Source organism: Monodelphis domestica, chromosome 3 (assembly GCF_027887165.1).
Source record: "Monodelphis domestica isolate mMonDom1 chromosome 3, mMonDom1.pri, whole genome shotgun sequence".
NCBI classification, from domain to species: Eukaryota; Metazoa; Chordata; class Mammalia; order Didelphimorphia; family Didelphidae; genus Monodelphis; species Monodelphis domestica.
Window position 1 is genome coordinate 290,954,128 of NC_077229.1, and position 15,561 is coordinate 290,969,688.

At 35.6% G+C, this 15,561-nt stretch overlaps 1 protein-coding gene across 22 annotated transcripts in view; it reads left to right on the forward strand.

The window, feature by feature from the left end:
• The first annotated feature begins 1,070 nt into the window (after positions 1–1,070).
• Positions 1,071–15,561, forward strand: part of DTNA (dystrobrevin alpha) — a 357,154-nt gene continuing 342,663 nt past the window's right edge. For 3 of the 22 annotated variants that reach the window (XM_056823870.1, XM_056823872.1, XM_016431536.2), the window contains exon 1: positions 1,079–1,727. In XM_056823870.1, coding sequence (XP_056679848.1) covers positions 1,708–1,727 — 20 coding nt within the window. In that variant the 5' untranslated portion in view covers positions 1,079–1,707. Of the gene's footprint in view, positions 1,728–15,561 lie in introns of all 22 variants that reach the window. The other 19 variants (XM_007487164.3, XM_056823871.1, XM_056823867.1 and 16 more) reach the window with 18 other exon arrangements.

The following is a 15,561-nucleotide window of genomic DNA, read 5'->3' on the forward strand; positions in this document are numbered from 1 at the left end:
CAAGGACCTACATTATCTGGGAAGTCACTATATCCAAACACAGTCCATTCTGTGCCTAGTTTTAGTTATTTTGAAACTTCTTCTTATATTACATTGGATCTCTGATCTTGATCCATGTATTGGCTATTCTTCCCAACAGTTCAAATCATAGCCCATCCAGGCGTGCCTCTTCTGGGCAATTCATCTAAATGCTCCCTTGGTACCCATGTAATGTCAAGTTAGGGAGTAATGAACTGCTTCTGTCATGCATTTTCCCCCTTTTGTTGAATTGAAATCCATTTAGATAGGTAGATGAATAAACTAGGTAGATATAAATACATACTTTCACACAAGCAATATTAGTCAATTGGTAAACATGTATTAAGTGCCTACTATGTACAGCCACTGAACTAAGTACTAGATCAAGAAGTTTTTGAGTAGTTCCTATATCATGGCATCATAATAAAGAAACATGCAGGAAAAACTATAGATGAAAATATAAGCTTTTCTGGGAAAATTTATTTGATGTGTGAGTCTGATGCCTAGAAAGGTCATCCCATTTTCTCATCTCCCATCCCTATTCCTGTTCTCCTTCCTTCAGATCTTTTTCCTTAGCCTAAACCACTCCTTCCCAGTCATAGTCCCTGACAAAGTTGGCTCTAAGAACAGTGAAATACAGCCCAGGTTTCTTTTGTCCTTATACTGGCTTCATCAGGAAATGCTATAGAGAAATCTGTGCCTGGGGACTTAATTCAGAGAGTGATTTAAATCCTTATATCCACAATTCATCTGAGCAAGCTTTGTCTCTGACTAATATTGAATCTGACATAAAGAAGAGTAGATCTGAACAACCCCTTTCCTGAATATTGTTAACCTGGCACTGTGTGGTTTTCTCCCTTTGATGGGTTCTAAAAGCTCATTTCCTCAATTTTGTTTCTATTCTCAAGAAAAAAAAAACATTGCCTTTTCTTATAATAAAATTTTATTTTGGGATAAAAGGAGCTCATTTGTGAAAATAAAAACCAAATTGTGCCCCAAACTAATGTTCTTTGTCCTATTTGCTCCTCTCTCCCCAGAAAGGAAAAAAAAAGTCACCTAGCATATTTGTGTTTGTATATACCTGGGAGATTACTAGTGAAGAGGAAAGTACAGTGGCTTTCTCCATTGCTTTCCACTTACAGGAATGTCAGTCAGAGAACATTCCTTCATGGGTAGCCAAGTTTGGAAGTTAGTTTGATTTCTGGCTGGGAGAAAGAGAGAAGGAAAGGGAGGGCAGAAGGGGGAATAGCAGAATGATTTCTCAGCCTGGTCTTTAGTTCTGTCTTTCAGTAATAGCCATCAATGAAAGCATCCTCTTTCATCCATGCAGGGACAGGTAAAAAGACAGCTGAGTAAATCTGTATTAGATATCAGAACGGAAGCACAGCCAGAGCTGGGGGAGAAAGGGAGGGGACACGAAAGCTTGTGATTGGTGAGTTTACCAAAGGCATCTGCCAGTGGGACTTCAATGGAATGTGAAACCAAATCATTTACAAGTTAAAGATAGACACAGTATATACCAGGCTCTGGAGGCAGGGATTAAGTTCATCTTGTTCCCCAGCGTCTCAAAGAGTTCAGTTTTGATCTCAGTTGTAATTAACTCTTGGTCAAATTTTGTCCTAGACTATGTTTTCTCCTTTTTGTATCCAGACATATATTGGATACATTGGAACTAAGGTGATTTAGGAGATGATGGTGCATACACTAGGGTAAGTAGAAAGCTTTGTTTTCAGGTGCAACTCTTAACTATGAAAGTTAATATGGAAATCTGTGAAGAAAGGGAAAATGAAATCATGTGGGTTTTGAGTCTTTTGAGGGTAACATTCTTCTGTCCTAGAAGTATTTGGATTTCATGTTTTTGCCTCTGAAAGAAAACTCTTTAGTTTTGATGTCCGCATTGCTCTTTTGTAATGTTTCCAGTTCATGTTAAATGAAATTAATATACACTACCCTTTGCACTTCCCCTAGGTGTGTGCATGGGCACACACACACACACACACACACACACACACACACACACACACAACACTTTTAATACAGCAAATTTTCTTGAAGTATAAGTCTTCTGATACTTTAGGGTTTTACAAAGAATGTCATCTTTCCAATGTGTTGTAGGTGAAAGAAAGTATGTTATTGTTACATAGGTTTGATACTTAAGAAAAACTTTGTAATCTTTTTGGATTTTTTGCATGACACTTCCTAATTTGCAAAGCAAAAACAAGTTGTTTGAAAAGTACATAAAACAAGTATAGAAGATAATTTCTTACCTAATCCGTTAAAAAACAAGGGGAGGGTGGATACTTGTATACAGTGTATACCTAATAGGTATTTTTTAATTAGATTGATGTGGAAAATACACAGCTTTCATTGGAAATTGCTTTACTTGAGGAAGTTATTTTCTAATAACTATTAATTCCTAGCATATTCCTTTACCTAATCCTTCAGAGAAAACAAAGCTGGCATTTTCGAAATTACTACAAAGGTCTGATTATATTGTAAAGTATGTGTTGGGGGAAAGTTGCTCTTTTTTTTTAATCCAACAAACTATATTTTAAGGATTTTTATGCTTCACTTAGATGAGGAGATAGAGGAACAAACAACTAGAGAATGACCAATTTCATTTCCTTGAACATTTTCACCATGTATAGATTTTGCTTTTTGTTTTGTAAAATGACCTCTTGGCTGTTCTTAGTAGTTGCTTTTCTAAACTTGCCCAGCACTCCTGAATAAATACTGTCCATAATAGTCACAGGGTACACAGTCTGAATTGTAAGTCTTTATATGGGGAAAATAAAACTGCTGACTTTGCTGTTATAAAGTCTTGTGCTGAAGACAACCATTAAGTATGGTTGTTTAATCTTTGCTCTATATTGTTGTATATTCGGTTCTACTTGATTAAATAAGATTAAAATAGGGGGCAGCTGGGTAGCTCAGTGAATTGAGAGCCAGGCCTAGAGATGGGAGGTCCTAGGTTCAAATCTGGCCTTAGAAACTTCCCAGCTGTGTGACCCTGGGCAAGTCACTTGACCCCCATTGCCTAGCCCTTACCACTCTTCTGCCTTGGAGCCAATACACAGTATTGACTCCAAAACAGAAGGTAAGGGTTTAAAAAAAAAAAGATTAAAATAGAATAGAACAATGAGTGTCTTAATCTGGTTACTTTGTATGTAAAGATATTTCTGTGTGTATCACTCAACTTGGTTAAGAAAAATAACACTCTGTGTTAAAGCCACAAAAGTAAAATGGATGTTAGACTAATGATCTATGGAGAAATTTGCCTTTTTGCATTTTTTTCCAGAGGGTAAAGAAAGTGGCAGAAACTTAATGCTCTTGATGACTCTGCCTAGAAGTATGGTAGAACAATTTCTGAGCAATATTGTGAGAGCTAAGTAATCTTGTCCACCAACTGGCATCTCATACTCCAACCCTTCCTTCCCCATTATCCTCTCAAGAAAGGATCAGATATCAATTATCTACAAGTTAGTGTGATTTCAAATGATAGTATGAGAATCCCAAAGGTATTTGTACTTTCTACTTTATCTCTAATTATGAAGAAAAAGGCCTTTTTCTTCATAAGGTTCTTCATAAGGTTTTCTTCATAAGAAAAAGGTTGCCTTTTATAGATATTCTAGTCAAAGTAGGAGGAAAGGTATATGGGGAGAGGGTATCCCCTGCCATCATAGGACTTGGGCAATAAGTAGTAATCTATTCTATCTATGCTATATCTTTAAATCATCCAGTCAATCAGCATTGAAATAGTTACTATGTGATAGATACTGTTCTAAAATCTCAGAATACAAAGAAAGGCAAACAAACAAACAACAAAAACACAGTCCCTCAAAGCCAATCCTGTGGTACAGTATCATGGGGATTTCCCTATACCACTCAGTTAAGTTAATTCAACCGCGGTACTAATTTCCCTTTGTATTTTGGTTGGGGGGCAGGGTGTAAATCATTTATTCTGGTACTTGTGGCACATCTGCCCAGAGCTCTCTCTTTGGTGTTGAAAAATCCAAGTAGCATTTACTCTTGGAAAAGTTTCCATTTTACCCATCTTGTGAATTCAATCAAGTGTTTTTTAAAATATCTATGCTTTATTTTTCTAATTAAAAATTTTTTGTTACATTCAATTTCCCAGATATCTCTCTCCCTTCCTTCCTTCCTTCCTTCCTTCTCCCCATTAGAGAAGGTATCATTAGATGAAAAAATATATGTGTATATAAAATTATATCTTCCTATTTCTGTGTATCAATTCTTTTTCTGGAGGTAGACATACATAAGTTATTCTTATTTTTGGTTTATATAATATTTTCTTGGTTCTAGCCCTTTTGCTCTTCATACTTTCATGTAAGTCTTTCCATGTTTTTTTTTTTTAATTAACCTATCTGTCACTTCTTATATGTACTAGTATTCCATCACAATCATAAGCCACAACTTGTTTAACCATTCTACAATTGATGGGGCCTCCTTTCAATTTCCAGTTCTTTGCCACCACAAAGAAACCTACTATAAGAACACAGATTCATTTCCTTTTTCTCTGATGGCCTTAGGAAACAAACCTAATGGTGGTATTGCTGGGTCTCAGTGTATATGCAAGTATTATGAAAGAAAGAAAGAATGAATGGGGCATTTATTAAGTGTTTACTATATTCAAAACATTGTTCTATGAGGTAAGAATACAAATAGAAGTGCAGAAAGAGTCCCTGCACTCCAGGAGCTCCTCTTCTTATAGGAAGACAACTCATAGCTTTCTCCTCAGACAGCCATAAAATTCCCTCTTTGTGTGGCTTAAAGAGTTAGCCCTGGAAAATGCTGTTGAGGTTTAGGGGGAAATAGGGATGTGCTGGTAAATATTTGACAACTGGTTCTCTGGATGGAAAAATGAAAGCATAGCAGACTTTTAAATTTTAATCTTTATGAACACTTTCCCATCAGTTTCTTAAGTCCAGCTAATTGACAAAATTATAAACCAGCTCTGTCTTCATAGTGTTTTTGAATTTCTGAGGAGTAAATACTCATGCTGAAAATTTAACTACTTTCTCTCTAGTATAAATTCTCTTTGGCAAAGCCAAGCCCTGGAAGTAGGATGTACAGTGGCAGCTATTGTATGATTATTAGGATGGTTTTTGTTCTTGTTCAGTTGTTTTCTGTGCTGTCCAACTCTCTGAGACCCATTTGGGGTTTTCTTGACAAAGATACTGGAGTAGTTTTGCCATTTCCTTTACCAATTCATTTTATAGATGAGGAAACTGAGACAGAGTTAAGTGACTTGGCCAGGGTCACATAGCTAATGTTTGAGCCCATATTTGACCTCAGGAAGTGGGGGCTTCCTAATTTTAAGCCCAACACTCCATCCAGTTGTGCCACCTAGCTGCCTTAGTAGGGTGTGTGAAATTTCTGGGCGTACCCCAAGTATATCCTACCTGATCCTTCTTGAGTAGTTAGTTTTTTAAAAATGTGAAATAACCCACAGAGAGCAATTTTTGCATCTGGAAGTTAGAAGGTCACAGGAATTTAAGTTCACCTCCTCTGTTTCCCTCTTCTCCCCTATAAATCATGCCTGTAGAAAGGGAGAATCCCGATAAACTTCTTTCAGTATAAATACTAGCTGTCCAATGAACTTGGACATTCTTCCATCATCTTAGTTGATGATAGTGACTCTCATACAATTAGGTAAATATAAGCTGATCTCTTTTCAGTTATACAGAAGTGGCTTATTCCCTTGGTTTTCCCACCCAGTGGGATTCTGGCATGCTAATAGTAAAATTGAGCCAAAAGAAGGTCAGAGCCAAGCTCTGTGTGAGTATCTGTCTGTGTAACTAGTGCATTTCTGATGGAATCTCCCAATCCAGTAGAAGTTGTTTTTAATACTGGTTGTGCTTTGCTTTTTAAGGCAGTGGAGCATTGACTGTAATATCAACTTATTTATCTTTGTACCCTGACCCCTCAGGCATGAAAAAACCTTAAATTTCACCAAGTTTTCAATATATAAAAATAAAAGTAGAAGGGAAACAAGGAAGAAGAATAAATCCTCATAGGGACTATGAAATTACCAGGAAAATTTGTTAGGGGAAAATGTTGCTTTATTGTTTTTAAAGATAATTTAAATTGATTTTTATAATATTTATAAATTTGTACAATTTAAGAGGGCAAAATATCCATCCCATATCTTTGATTCTTCCTTATAAGGCTTTTTTTTACCTTTTTGTATTTATTCATACTCTTCCTTCTCATTTTAAAGTACTCATTCTTTAGCATAATAGTCCTTTATTTAAAAAATATTGTTAATGTTATAGGTCCTTTATACCAAGTTTTACCATGCAGCAATTTTTATTTCATAAAATAATTATTTCATTGTACCAAAGGAGGATGTGCAAACCATGTTTGAAATTTAAACAGAAAGGAATATTAGGCCTAGTGAAGCTACCAGGAATCAAAGAGAAGAATAGTCAAGTGGCAATGGTTGGATAATGAAACTGAGAATCTAATTGGCAAACATGCTGGATAGTGAAAATAGGAACCCCTACAAGTTACTAGTTTGCAAATTCTATCTATCTCCTTGTAAATGAACTGAGAGTCAGCTGTCAATTCAGAAATCATCAAGGTACTAAAAGATAAAAACTGAATGGTGAAGTAAGGTGAAGAGATTCCCCCCAAATTCAATCCAAAATGGATAAGTGCTGTCTTAATCATTTAAGGGCCAGGAGAATTACTTTTAAACTACTGGAACCACATATTTTAAACAAATAGAAAATGGAAAATATTTTTCTGCTTAAAAATAAATTGTAAATCTCTGCTCACATCAGTTGTATTATAGAGAAAAAATGTAGTTTATTATGAGTTTGGAGATGACTTATCTTCATATGCATGGATACAAGGGACTGGACTTTAAAAAGATGATGATTTAACATCTTTGTTTTTAATTTCTGTTTGAGTGAATTTTTAGTAGCTTATTTCATTTCAAATTGTTCCCATTTGTTATAAAAGTTTATGGCATAATCCTAGAAAAAGCAAATAACAAGATAGACAAAATCTCCCAAATACTACAGTTTGCTCGTATAAACATTTCAAAGAAGAAATATTCTGTATATTCTGTAGAACTTTTCTTCTCAATTCTACATAAAATAGTGAGAGAAATGAAGGATAATGAAAGGAATTTGTTTGGAATGTGTAGGAGCATGTGCCAAAAAAAAAAAGTTAAAGTATCATAGATCCATCAAATAGAAGGGATTTGGAGGATCTTCTAGTCAAACACCCTCATTTTACCCCCAAGACACTTTTGAGAACATATAGTTAATAAATGTCAGAGCTTGGATTTAATTCCATGTCCTCTGTTTTCTTTAATAGGATTTTGGGTAAAATAGAGAAACACTTGGTTAGATTAACAAAGCTATATACTTCTCTGCGTGATACTATGTCCTAAAGAAATATAATAGATGATTAAGTTTTGTTAAATTTTCATGTATTTCTAAAATATAGCTTTTTTGTCAAAGAGATTTAACTTCATCTTTTTTTTAACCTTCTTGTGGTTATAAAAGAGAGACTAGCCAGAGAGCCTAGTCCCTGGGAATATATACATTTATGTAATTCCTGAGGTACTATCCGACTTAAATGTTTAGTGATCCCACTTCTGTGCTTCTACAATGTAGGGCCCTGCTTTCCTCTTTAGAACATTTACAAGTATTTTATGATTATTTTCTGCCTACTTAAGTGTTGAACTACCTACCTGTTGAGCTAGAACTGGTTGTACATACAGAATAAATCAAACTCTGTCCCTGGCTGCATTTCAATGAGGATGAAATCCTACAAGCATCTAGGTGGGGAAGAGAAGTTTAGGCCTTCATTTCTCTACACCACAATGGAGCCTTGAGCCAATAACATTATTAAAAAAAATACCCTTAGGTGCTAGGACGCTGAGGGGAGATATAGCCAGAAAACCTCTGAGGATTCACTCAACTTGCTAGTTAGTATGAGTTGGGATAAGGACCTGTTGAGTTTATATGAGCCGCATTTTTGTTATTGTTTTTCAATCATTTTAAGTCATTTTCTATTCTTCATGACCCCATTTGGGGTTTTCTTGGCAAAAAATACTTGAGTAGTTGGCCATTTCCTTCTGCAGCTCATTTTATTATAGATGATAAAACTGAAGCAAACAGGATCCAGTAAGTGTCTGAAGCTGAATTTGAACTGAAGAAGATGAATCTTCCTGACTCTAGGCCTAGCACTTTATCCACCTACCTGCTTATATGGGAGGCATATAAGTTCATTAATGACAGAAATCTGGCCCCATACATTTATTGGAACTCTCTGGAGAGATTTTGCTCCTAATATTTGCTTTTGAATTCCTATTTTCAGCATCTATTAAAGAAAAATTGATAAGATGGTTTTTTTCCCCTCTCTTTTTCCTATAATTTTTCAGTTACCTTTTTCTACTAGTATGTTTCCTTTACAAGTGAGACAAGTTCCATTTGAAATTACTTTTTTCATATTTGAATCTTTAAATTCTGATACTAGCTGTATAACTGAATCCTTTTCAAATATTGATATCAATCCCCAACAGTGTATTCTCTCTCGTTAATCACCAGTTAATATTCACTCTATATTATTCATTGACTTAGTGATTCATCCCACAAGATTTAAAAATTTTTTTCAATTATCAAGTATTTCCTTTTTTCCATCCTACCTCCCCATCCAAAAAAAAAAATCCTTATGAGAAATAAGTATGGTCTAGTAAAAGCATGGTCTAGTAGTTCTCATAATGACATATTGAAATATGTGTTTCTCATTCTGCATATTTATCCATCACCTCTCTTTTAGGAATACTCCAGTATCATTTAATATAAAGTACCTTTTTATGTTTACAGAGAATATAGAGCATTATATATCAATTATATATATATTCTATTTATTTACTGAAAAGAAAGAATAAGAATCAAATACAAAAACATCCTTCCAAATGATTCCCTCTACCATTTTGGTCTCTAAAGTGTGTGAGTTCAAACTTCAAGCAATTTCTACAAAGTATTTTCTTTTTAACCCTTATCTTCTGTCTTAGAATAGATACTGAGTATTAGTTCTAAGGCAGAAAGGCTGTAAGGGCTAGGCAATTAGGGTTATGCTACTTGCCTGGAGTTACACAGCTAGGAAGTACTTGAGACTAGATTTGAATTTGAATTTGAATCTATTCACTGAGCCACTTAGCTGCCCCAATTTTTATAAAGTATTGACCTCTGCCAAGTTTGCTCCCAGTTAAGAATAGCGACTGGACAAGTAACCCATTTCAAAGAACACAGCATCTTGGCTACTAGGTTGACCCACTAGTGAAATGGGTCAAACAATTGACTCCTCAGGGCAACAAAGGTGCAGGCTTGACTACCAGCAAACTGATACAGATTCCAGTTCATAGACTTCTGGCAGATTGCTCTTGTAGCCTTTTGAAGTTTAGAAAGTCACAGCCATTTGGCATCATTTTTTAACTAAGATTCAGAAAGAATAAACACAAAAAACAACTGAAACAACAAGCAGGGTCTTGGAACACACCCTAGGTGGAGTAATGAAGGCTTCTCTTTCCATCTGGAGGCTTAAACCATCTCATCTTCTGCATTTTAATACAGCCTAAGGAAAAGAGCTTGATTTGGCCAGTTAGTGCCTTCTGTATGCATACCAGTATCTAAAGAAAAGGCTCCTCTTTGCCACACATGAGTGACAGAAAAGTCAACAATACCTGCAGATCCCCTGAAGTGGGGCTTTCCACTGTGCATGCCTGGAAGCATACTCACTGAACATCTCCTTGGCATCAAGGCGAGCATGGCATACATACCTTGGGTGTTCATTAGCCATTGCCTTCATTAAATATTGTTCTTTCCTTTCCTTGTGTAGCTACACTTATTCCAAGGAAGTATACAGATTCCTCAACTATGAAACCAAGATGAGTGCTGGGTCATGGCCCAAGTTTGCTATAATCACACATCGATTTATTTTTAACCTGACTACTCAGCACACAGAGATGTCCTGGGTTTATTTGATTCCTCACTACAAATTAACAGAAATTTGTGGATTCACCTTAGGTTGCTGTCCTTAATAACGTATAATTAACATACCTTTTTTTCCTAAGGTACTTCAGTTATGGGCATAAGTTTTTTCTAGATTTTTATAGATTGTCAAGTGAGATTTTGAAAATTAATTGATTCTTCATGCCTTTGTATAGAGATTCTGTCTCTTAGCCTAGAATGCACCCTCTCTACCTCTGCTTCTTAGAATCTGTAGCTTCAGGCTTTTCCTTAACCTCCTTATATAATGATGATGATTATGACAGTGATTATAGCTAACATTTATATAATATTCACTATTTGCCAGACATTGTGCTAATGAGAATATATTCTCATTTGATCCTCACAACAACCCTGGGAATTGGTGCTATTATTATCCACTTTTGACAGGTGAGGAAACTGAGGCAAACAGAGTTTAAACAATTTGTCCAAGTTCACCAAAGCAGTGTCTGAGGGGATGCATTTTTGTATGCTGCTTTTCCTAACTCTAGGCCAGACATGCTATGTACAACATCACCTGGCTGCCCCCAATGTCCTAGTTTCTCTTCTGCCTCCTTAAAAGTTGCTTAATTTTCTATATGCTTTTACTCTTTATGTCTATGTATATTATTTTTGAAGATGAAACGTAATCTCCTTCCCTACAGGGATTATTTCATTTTTTAAACCCTTTTCTTCTGTTTTAGAGCCAGTACTAAGGAAGGGCTATGCAATTCAGGTTAAGTCACTTGTGCAGGGTCAAACAGTGAGGAAGTGTCTGGGCCCACATTTGAATCCATCTCCTCCTATCTCTAGGTCTGGATTGTTCCATTTTTATCATTGTATCCCTAGTGTGGAGCAGAAGTACCTGACCCATTGAAGATGCGTTTGAAGTGCTTATGGCTGAACTGATTAATGCCTTGCTTTGTACAATATTAGGAAATTAGCCACTGTAGGACCATGTGTCCCTATTTGGACTTGATATGTCCTGAGATCTCTCTCAGCTATGAGAAAGTAATGTTTACAGGGTGTACCAAAAATCTTAGTACTGTTTTAATCTGGGAAATAAAGGAGGGAGGAACTGGGGCTCAAAGAGATTGTATTGTAGTTCCAACCAGTAGCAGGTGCAAGGATGTATGTGTAGTTATTAATTCTTGCTAATATGAGAGTATATTATTTGTTTTTTGGTTACCTTCCTCAGTCTATTTGATTTCTAAGACTTTCAGGTAGCATTTGCCATTCCATGGAGGTTTTGCTACTCTCTAAATCTTTATCACAATCATATTTTTTCTATTTTGACATCATAGCTGTTGTGGATTCCTCAGTCTATATCTTCTGCCTCTTCTGGTACTCAGGTGGTCCTGCGGAGGTATAATTGTTCTAGTAAAAGTTGCAGAAGGAAACAAGTCCTTCCTTCTTGGTTATAATTATTAAGTAATTTATTTCATGTAAAATATAGGTAGAAAATGTTATAGCTTATTCCTATTCTGATTCAAAGAGCTATAAAAAAGCATGTGAAAGAGAAAAATAAAATCACTCAGCAGATTTTTAATATAGGTCCTCTTTGTTGTTGTTACTCAATCATTTTTTAATCTTGTCTGACTCTCCATGATCCCATTTGGATTTTTCTTTGCAAAGATACAGGAGTGGCTTGCCATTTTCTTCTTCAGCTCATCTTATAAATGAGAAAACTAAAGTAAACAGAGTTAAGTGACTTCCCCAGGATCACAAAATTAGTTTCCAAGGTCAGATTTGAATTCAGTATAATGAGGCTTCATTATTCCAAGCCCAGTGCTCGATCCACTGTACTACCTAGCTTCTATAGGTTCCCTTTACTAGTTATTTTTAGTGCAGGAAAGGTACTGACCTCAGACCAGAAGGAAACAGAGAGGTTATGATATATCCTACAAATGCACAGATTTGGGCAGTGTGTATAACCCAACCATACCACTCTTTCATTTAGGTTTAAACAAACTTTAATAGATATGACAAAAAACCCAAACCAAGGGATTCAGAGATTAATGAAATGCTTAACATATCCATTTAGTGATTTTTTTCTAAATTCTTAGACCTTTTAAAATTTTAATTTAATTAATCCTTGAGGAGTTGTATTCAGATTTGGAAGTACTGTGAGTTATAGGCCACAAATGCATGTTAATATCCTTAGATTAAAAGTTGTAAAGTTATTAAAAAATCTTTAATATTTGTACTAACTGTCTCATAGTATGGTATTGGAAAGACTTTTCAAAACCTTGAAGCACATAGTGTGGTTTATCATTATTATTGCCTTTGAGTTTTATGGTTTTTATTGTAATAGTCACAAAAGAAACAGTGATATTGTGAGAATACCATTTAAGAGTTTGTGACAGAAGAGGAGGGAGAAATTTGGGCATGATTTATTCCAAAAACTGCAGGAGAGGAAATTTCAAGAAGCAAAGAGAAAGGACAAATAGAATCCAGCCAGCCTAAAATTCTACAGGAAATTCAGCCTAAGAGTAATACAAATTTTCAAGAATTAAATTATTATAACAAATGGTTTTGATGAAGGAGGGGGGGGGGAAAGGAATTGCCTAAATAGTTTTATAGTTTAATGTTGGGAACTCATTGGACAACTTAGATTTTCATAGAGTTATACAAAATTTGGGATAAAGGAAGAACATAGCTGAGAGAGAGAAAGAGGACACAATCCTAGGAAAATAGTGTCATGAGCACTACTGATCCAAATGAGATAAGATTGGTGATTACCAAACAAAAACAAAAACAAAAAAGTTTTTTTAAGCTATGTTGAGAGCAAGACAGAGAACAAAGTAAGAAAGGGTTCTACTCCTTGGAATGGATGAGTTGCTCATATCTGACAACTGAGAAGAAGCAAAACTGCCCATTCTTTATTTTACTTTAGTGTCCTTTCATCAAAGACAATAATCTTCAGATTGTGAAAGATAGACCAAAGATTGTTAATAGATAGTTAAAATCTATGAAAAGGGAGGAGATGGTAAGATGACACCTAACTGATCTCATAAGGCTTTCACTTGGTCCAGGTGATCTACTGTGCTGAAAAAATTTGGTGAATGATATTTGAGTTGATATCTGTGATCTTTGAAAAATACTGGAAAATGGAGAGCTACCCCAGGACTAGAGATGACCAAATGTTCTGATTTTCAAACAAGGGAAAGAAGGAAAAGTCTTTGAACTAGGGGATAGTAAGCTTGACTTTGATTCCTGGAAAAATTCTAGAATTCATTATCAAAGGGCTTGCTTCTGAGAATTTGACTTCATCAAAAATCAATCATGCTATCCTAAAGAAATCACTATTTTTAAAATCAAGTTACTATCGGGAATGTTGATTTCCTGTGCTTTCTATGACAGAATCTAATTACAACATCCTCATGGACATGAGGGATAGACATGAGCCACATGCTTTCAAAACTGTTTAAATCCAAAGAAAGGCCATTTATGATTAATGGCAATCTAGAGGTAGGGCTTTACTACAGCCTTCTAAGGATGTATTCTTGATCTAAGGTTCCCAAACGTTGATAGTTTCATATAGCCCTGAGAATATTTTCTCTCTTTCTTCTTTGACACTGACACCAATTTGGTTCAGGGCCTCATCTCCTCACACCTCAATCCTCCACTCTACATATCCTCACACTTGTTGCAGTTGCCTGCTGGTTATCTATTTGCCACAAGTTTTTCTTCCTTCTAGTTCATCTTCAACTCATGAGTCATGATCTCCCTAGTGTGCAAATTCAACCATGACACACTCCTACTCAGTAAACTACAATTTGGCATTCAATGCCCCTCGATTTTCCAACTTTCTTTTACCATGCATCCCAAACCACCAAGTATTCTTTCATCCAGTGACAACAACCTTTCTTACTATTTCTCAAGACACTGTCTCTTGACACCCTGTGTATTTTCACTGATTGTCCCTTGTGATCAGAATATTATCCCTCCCCAGCGCTGCCTCTTCCTGAGATTCCTAAAATCCCAACTAGAAACAACTAAAGAAAACCTTTCCTGATACATTAATGCCTTCCCTCTATTTCCAGTGTAGCTTATTTTTACTTAGTTGTTGCATGTTATCTTCCCTATTAGACTGTGAACTCCTTAAGAGTAGAGACTATCTCAGTGTCTTTTTTAAAAAAATAACCCTCACCTTCTGATTTAGTATTAATTCTTAGACAGAAGAGCAATAAGGGCTAGGAAATAGTTAAGTAACTTGGCCAGGGTCACACAGCTAGTATATGACTGAGGGCCAGATTTAAACACAAGTCCTGCCATCTCTAGGCTTGACATAATATCCACTACCTAGATACCCCCCTCCCACTGTGTAATTTCTTCAACCTTTGAATCAGATTGGATTCCAACACCTTCATTTTGTATTCCACATGGGTTGTTGTTGTTTTTTTAATGCAGTACTTGTTTATTTATCATAGAAACTACCCCAAAATCAACTACACAAAGATGTGAAGATCGCAGATAGGAAAGTTTTGGAAGTTGATGGCAAAGCTAAAAGTACAAGTAAACAAAAACATTTCTCAAATATTCAAGAGAGATTATTGAAAGGAATTCAGTATGAACTAACATCATAACTATGAACTCCATCAGAAGTGTCCTGTGATTCTACTATGACCATGGAGGATTGTTTGGGATGCTTAAGTATATATCATTAAACATTTTCATTAGTGATTTGGGAAGAGGAAGCATGCCTTCTTTGGACTACATTAATAAAAATGTTATATCTATACCAAGAGTTAATAATTCCCATTCTACTGTTCTATGGTCAGGTCATAGCTGAATAGTTGGGGCACCAAATCTTAGACAGGACAGTCAAATTCAGCTAGATCAGAACAAGCCAGAATGGAGGACTGTGACCTCAGAATGTTCATTTTGGAAAAGAGAAACTTTAAAAGGTACCTATTAAGTATCTTAAGGTATTTGAAGGTCTACCACAGGGAAAAGTATTTATTCTTATTCTACTTGGCTACAGAGAATTGAAGTGGAAGCAGTAGGTAGAAATTATGGTCAGATTTTGGCTTAATAGAATTGAAAAATTCCTAAGTTCATCAAGCTAGAAAGAGAATGAGCTGTTACTGGATTCCCCATCATAGGTTTGGAGAAGCGCCATGAGCACTTGCCTATTACAAGTGTTATAGAGGGATTTCTTCTTTAGATTCAAATTGGAATCTAGAACCTTTTTGATCCTTGAAATGCATTAATTTAGTGTTTACAAATGAGAAACACTGTGTCTTTCGGGGTTATTTTTGAACTAACAAGACCTATCGTACAAGAACTGTTAAATATTATAGAGCCATTTGGATTTGTAGCCTTAGATTGAGATTCTTCCTGTGCTCTACTAATATGTGCATATATCTTCTAGACATTTGAATTAAACCAATAATGCAAAATGTCAAGATAGATGGGGGATTTGGAAACATTAGAGAATGGGTTGTTAATAACTGTGCAATACTGGAACTATAATTAAATCTTAAGCATTCTAAATTATCCTTGGGGGGCA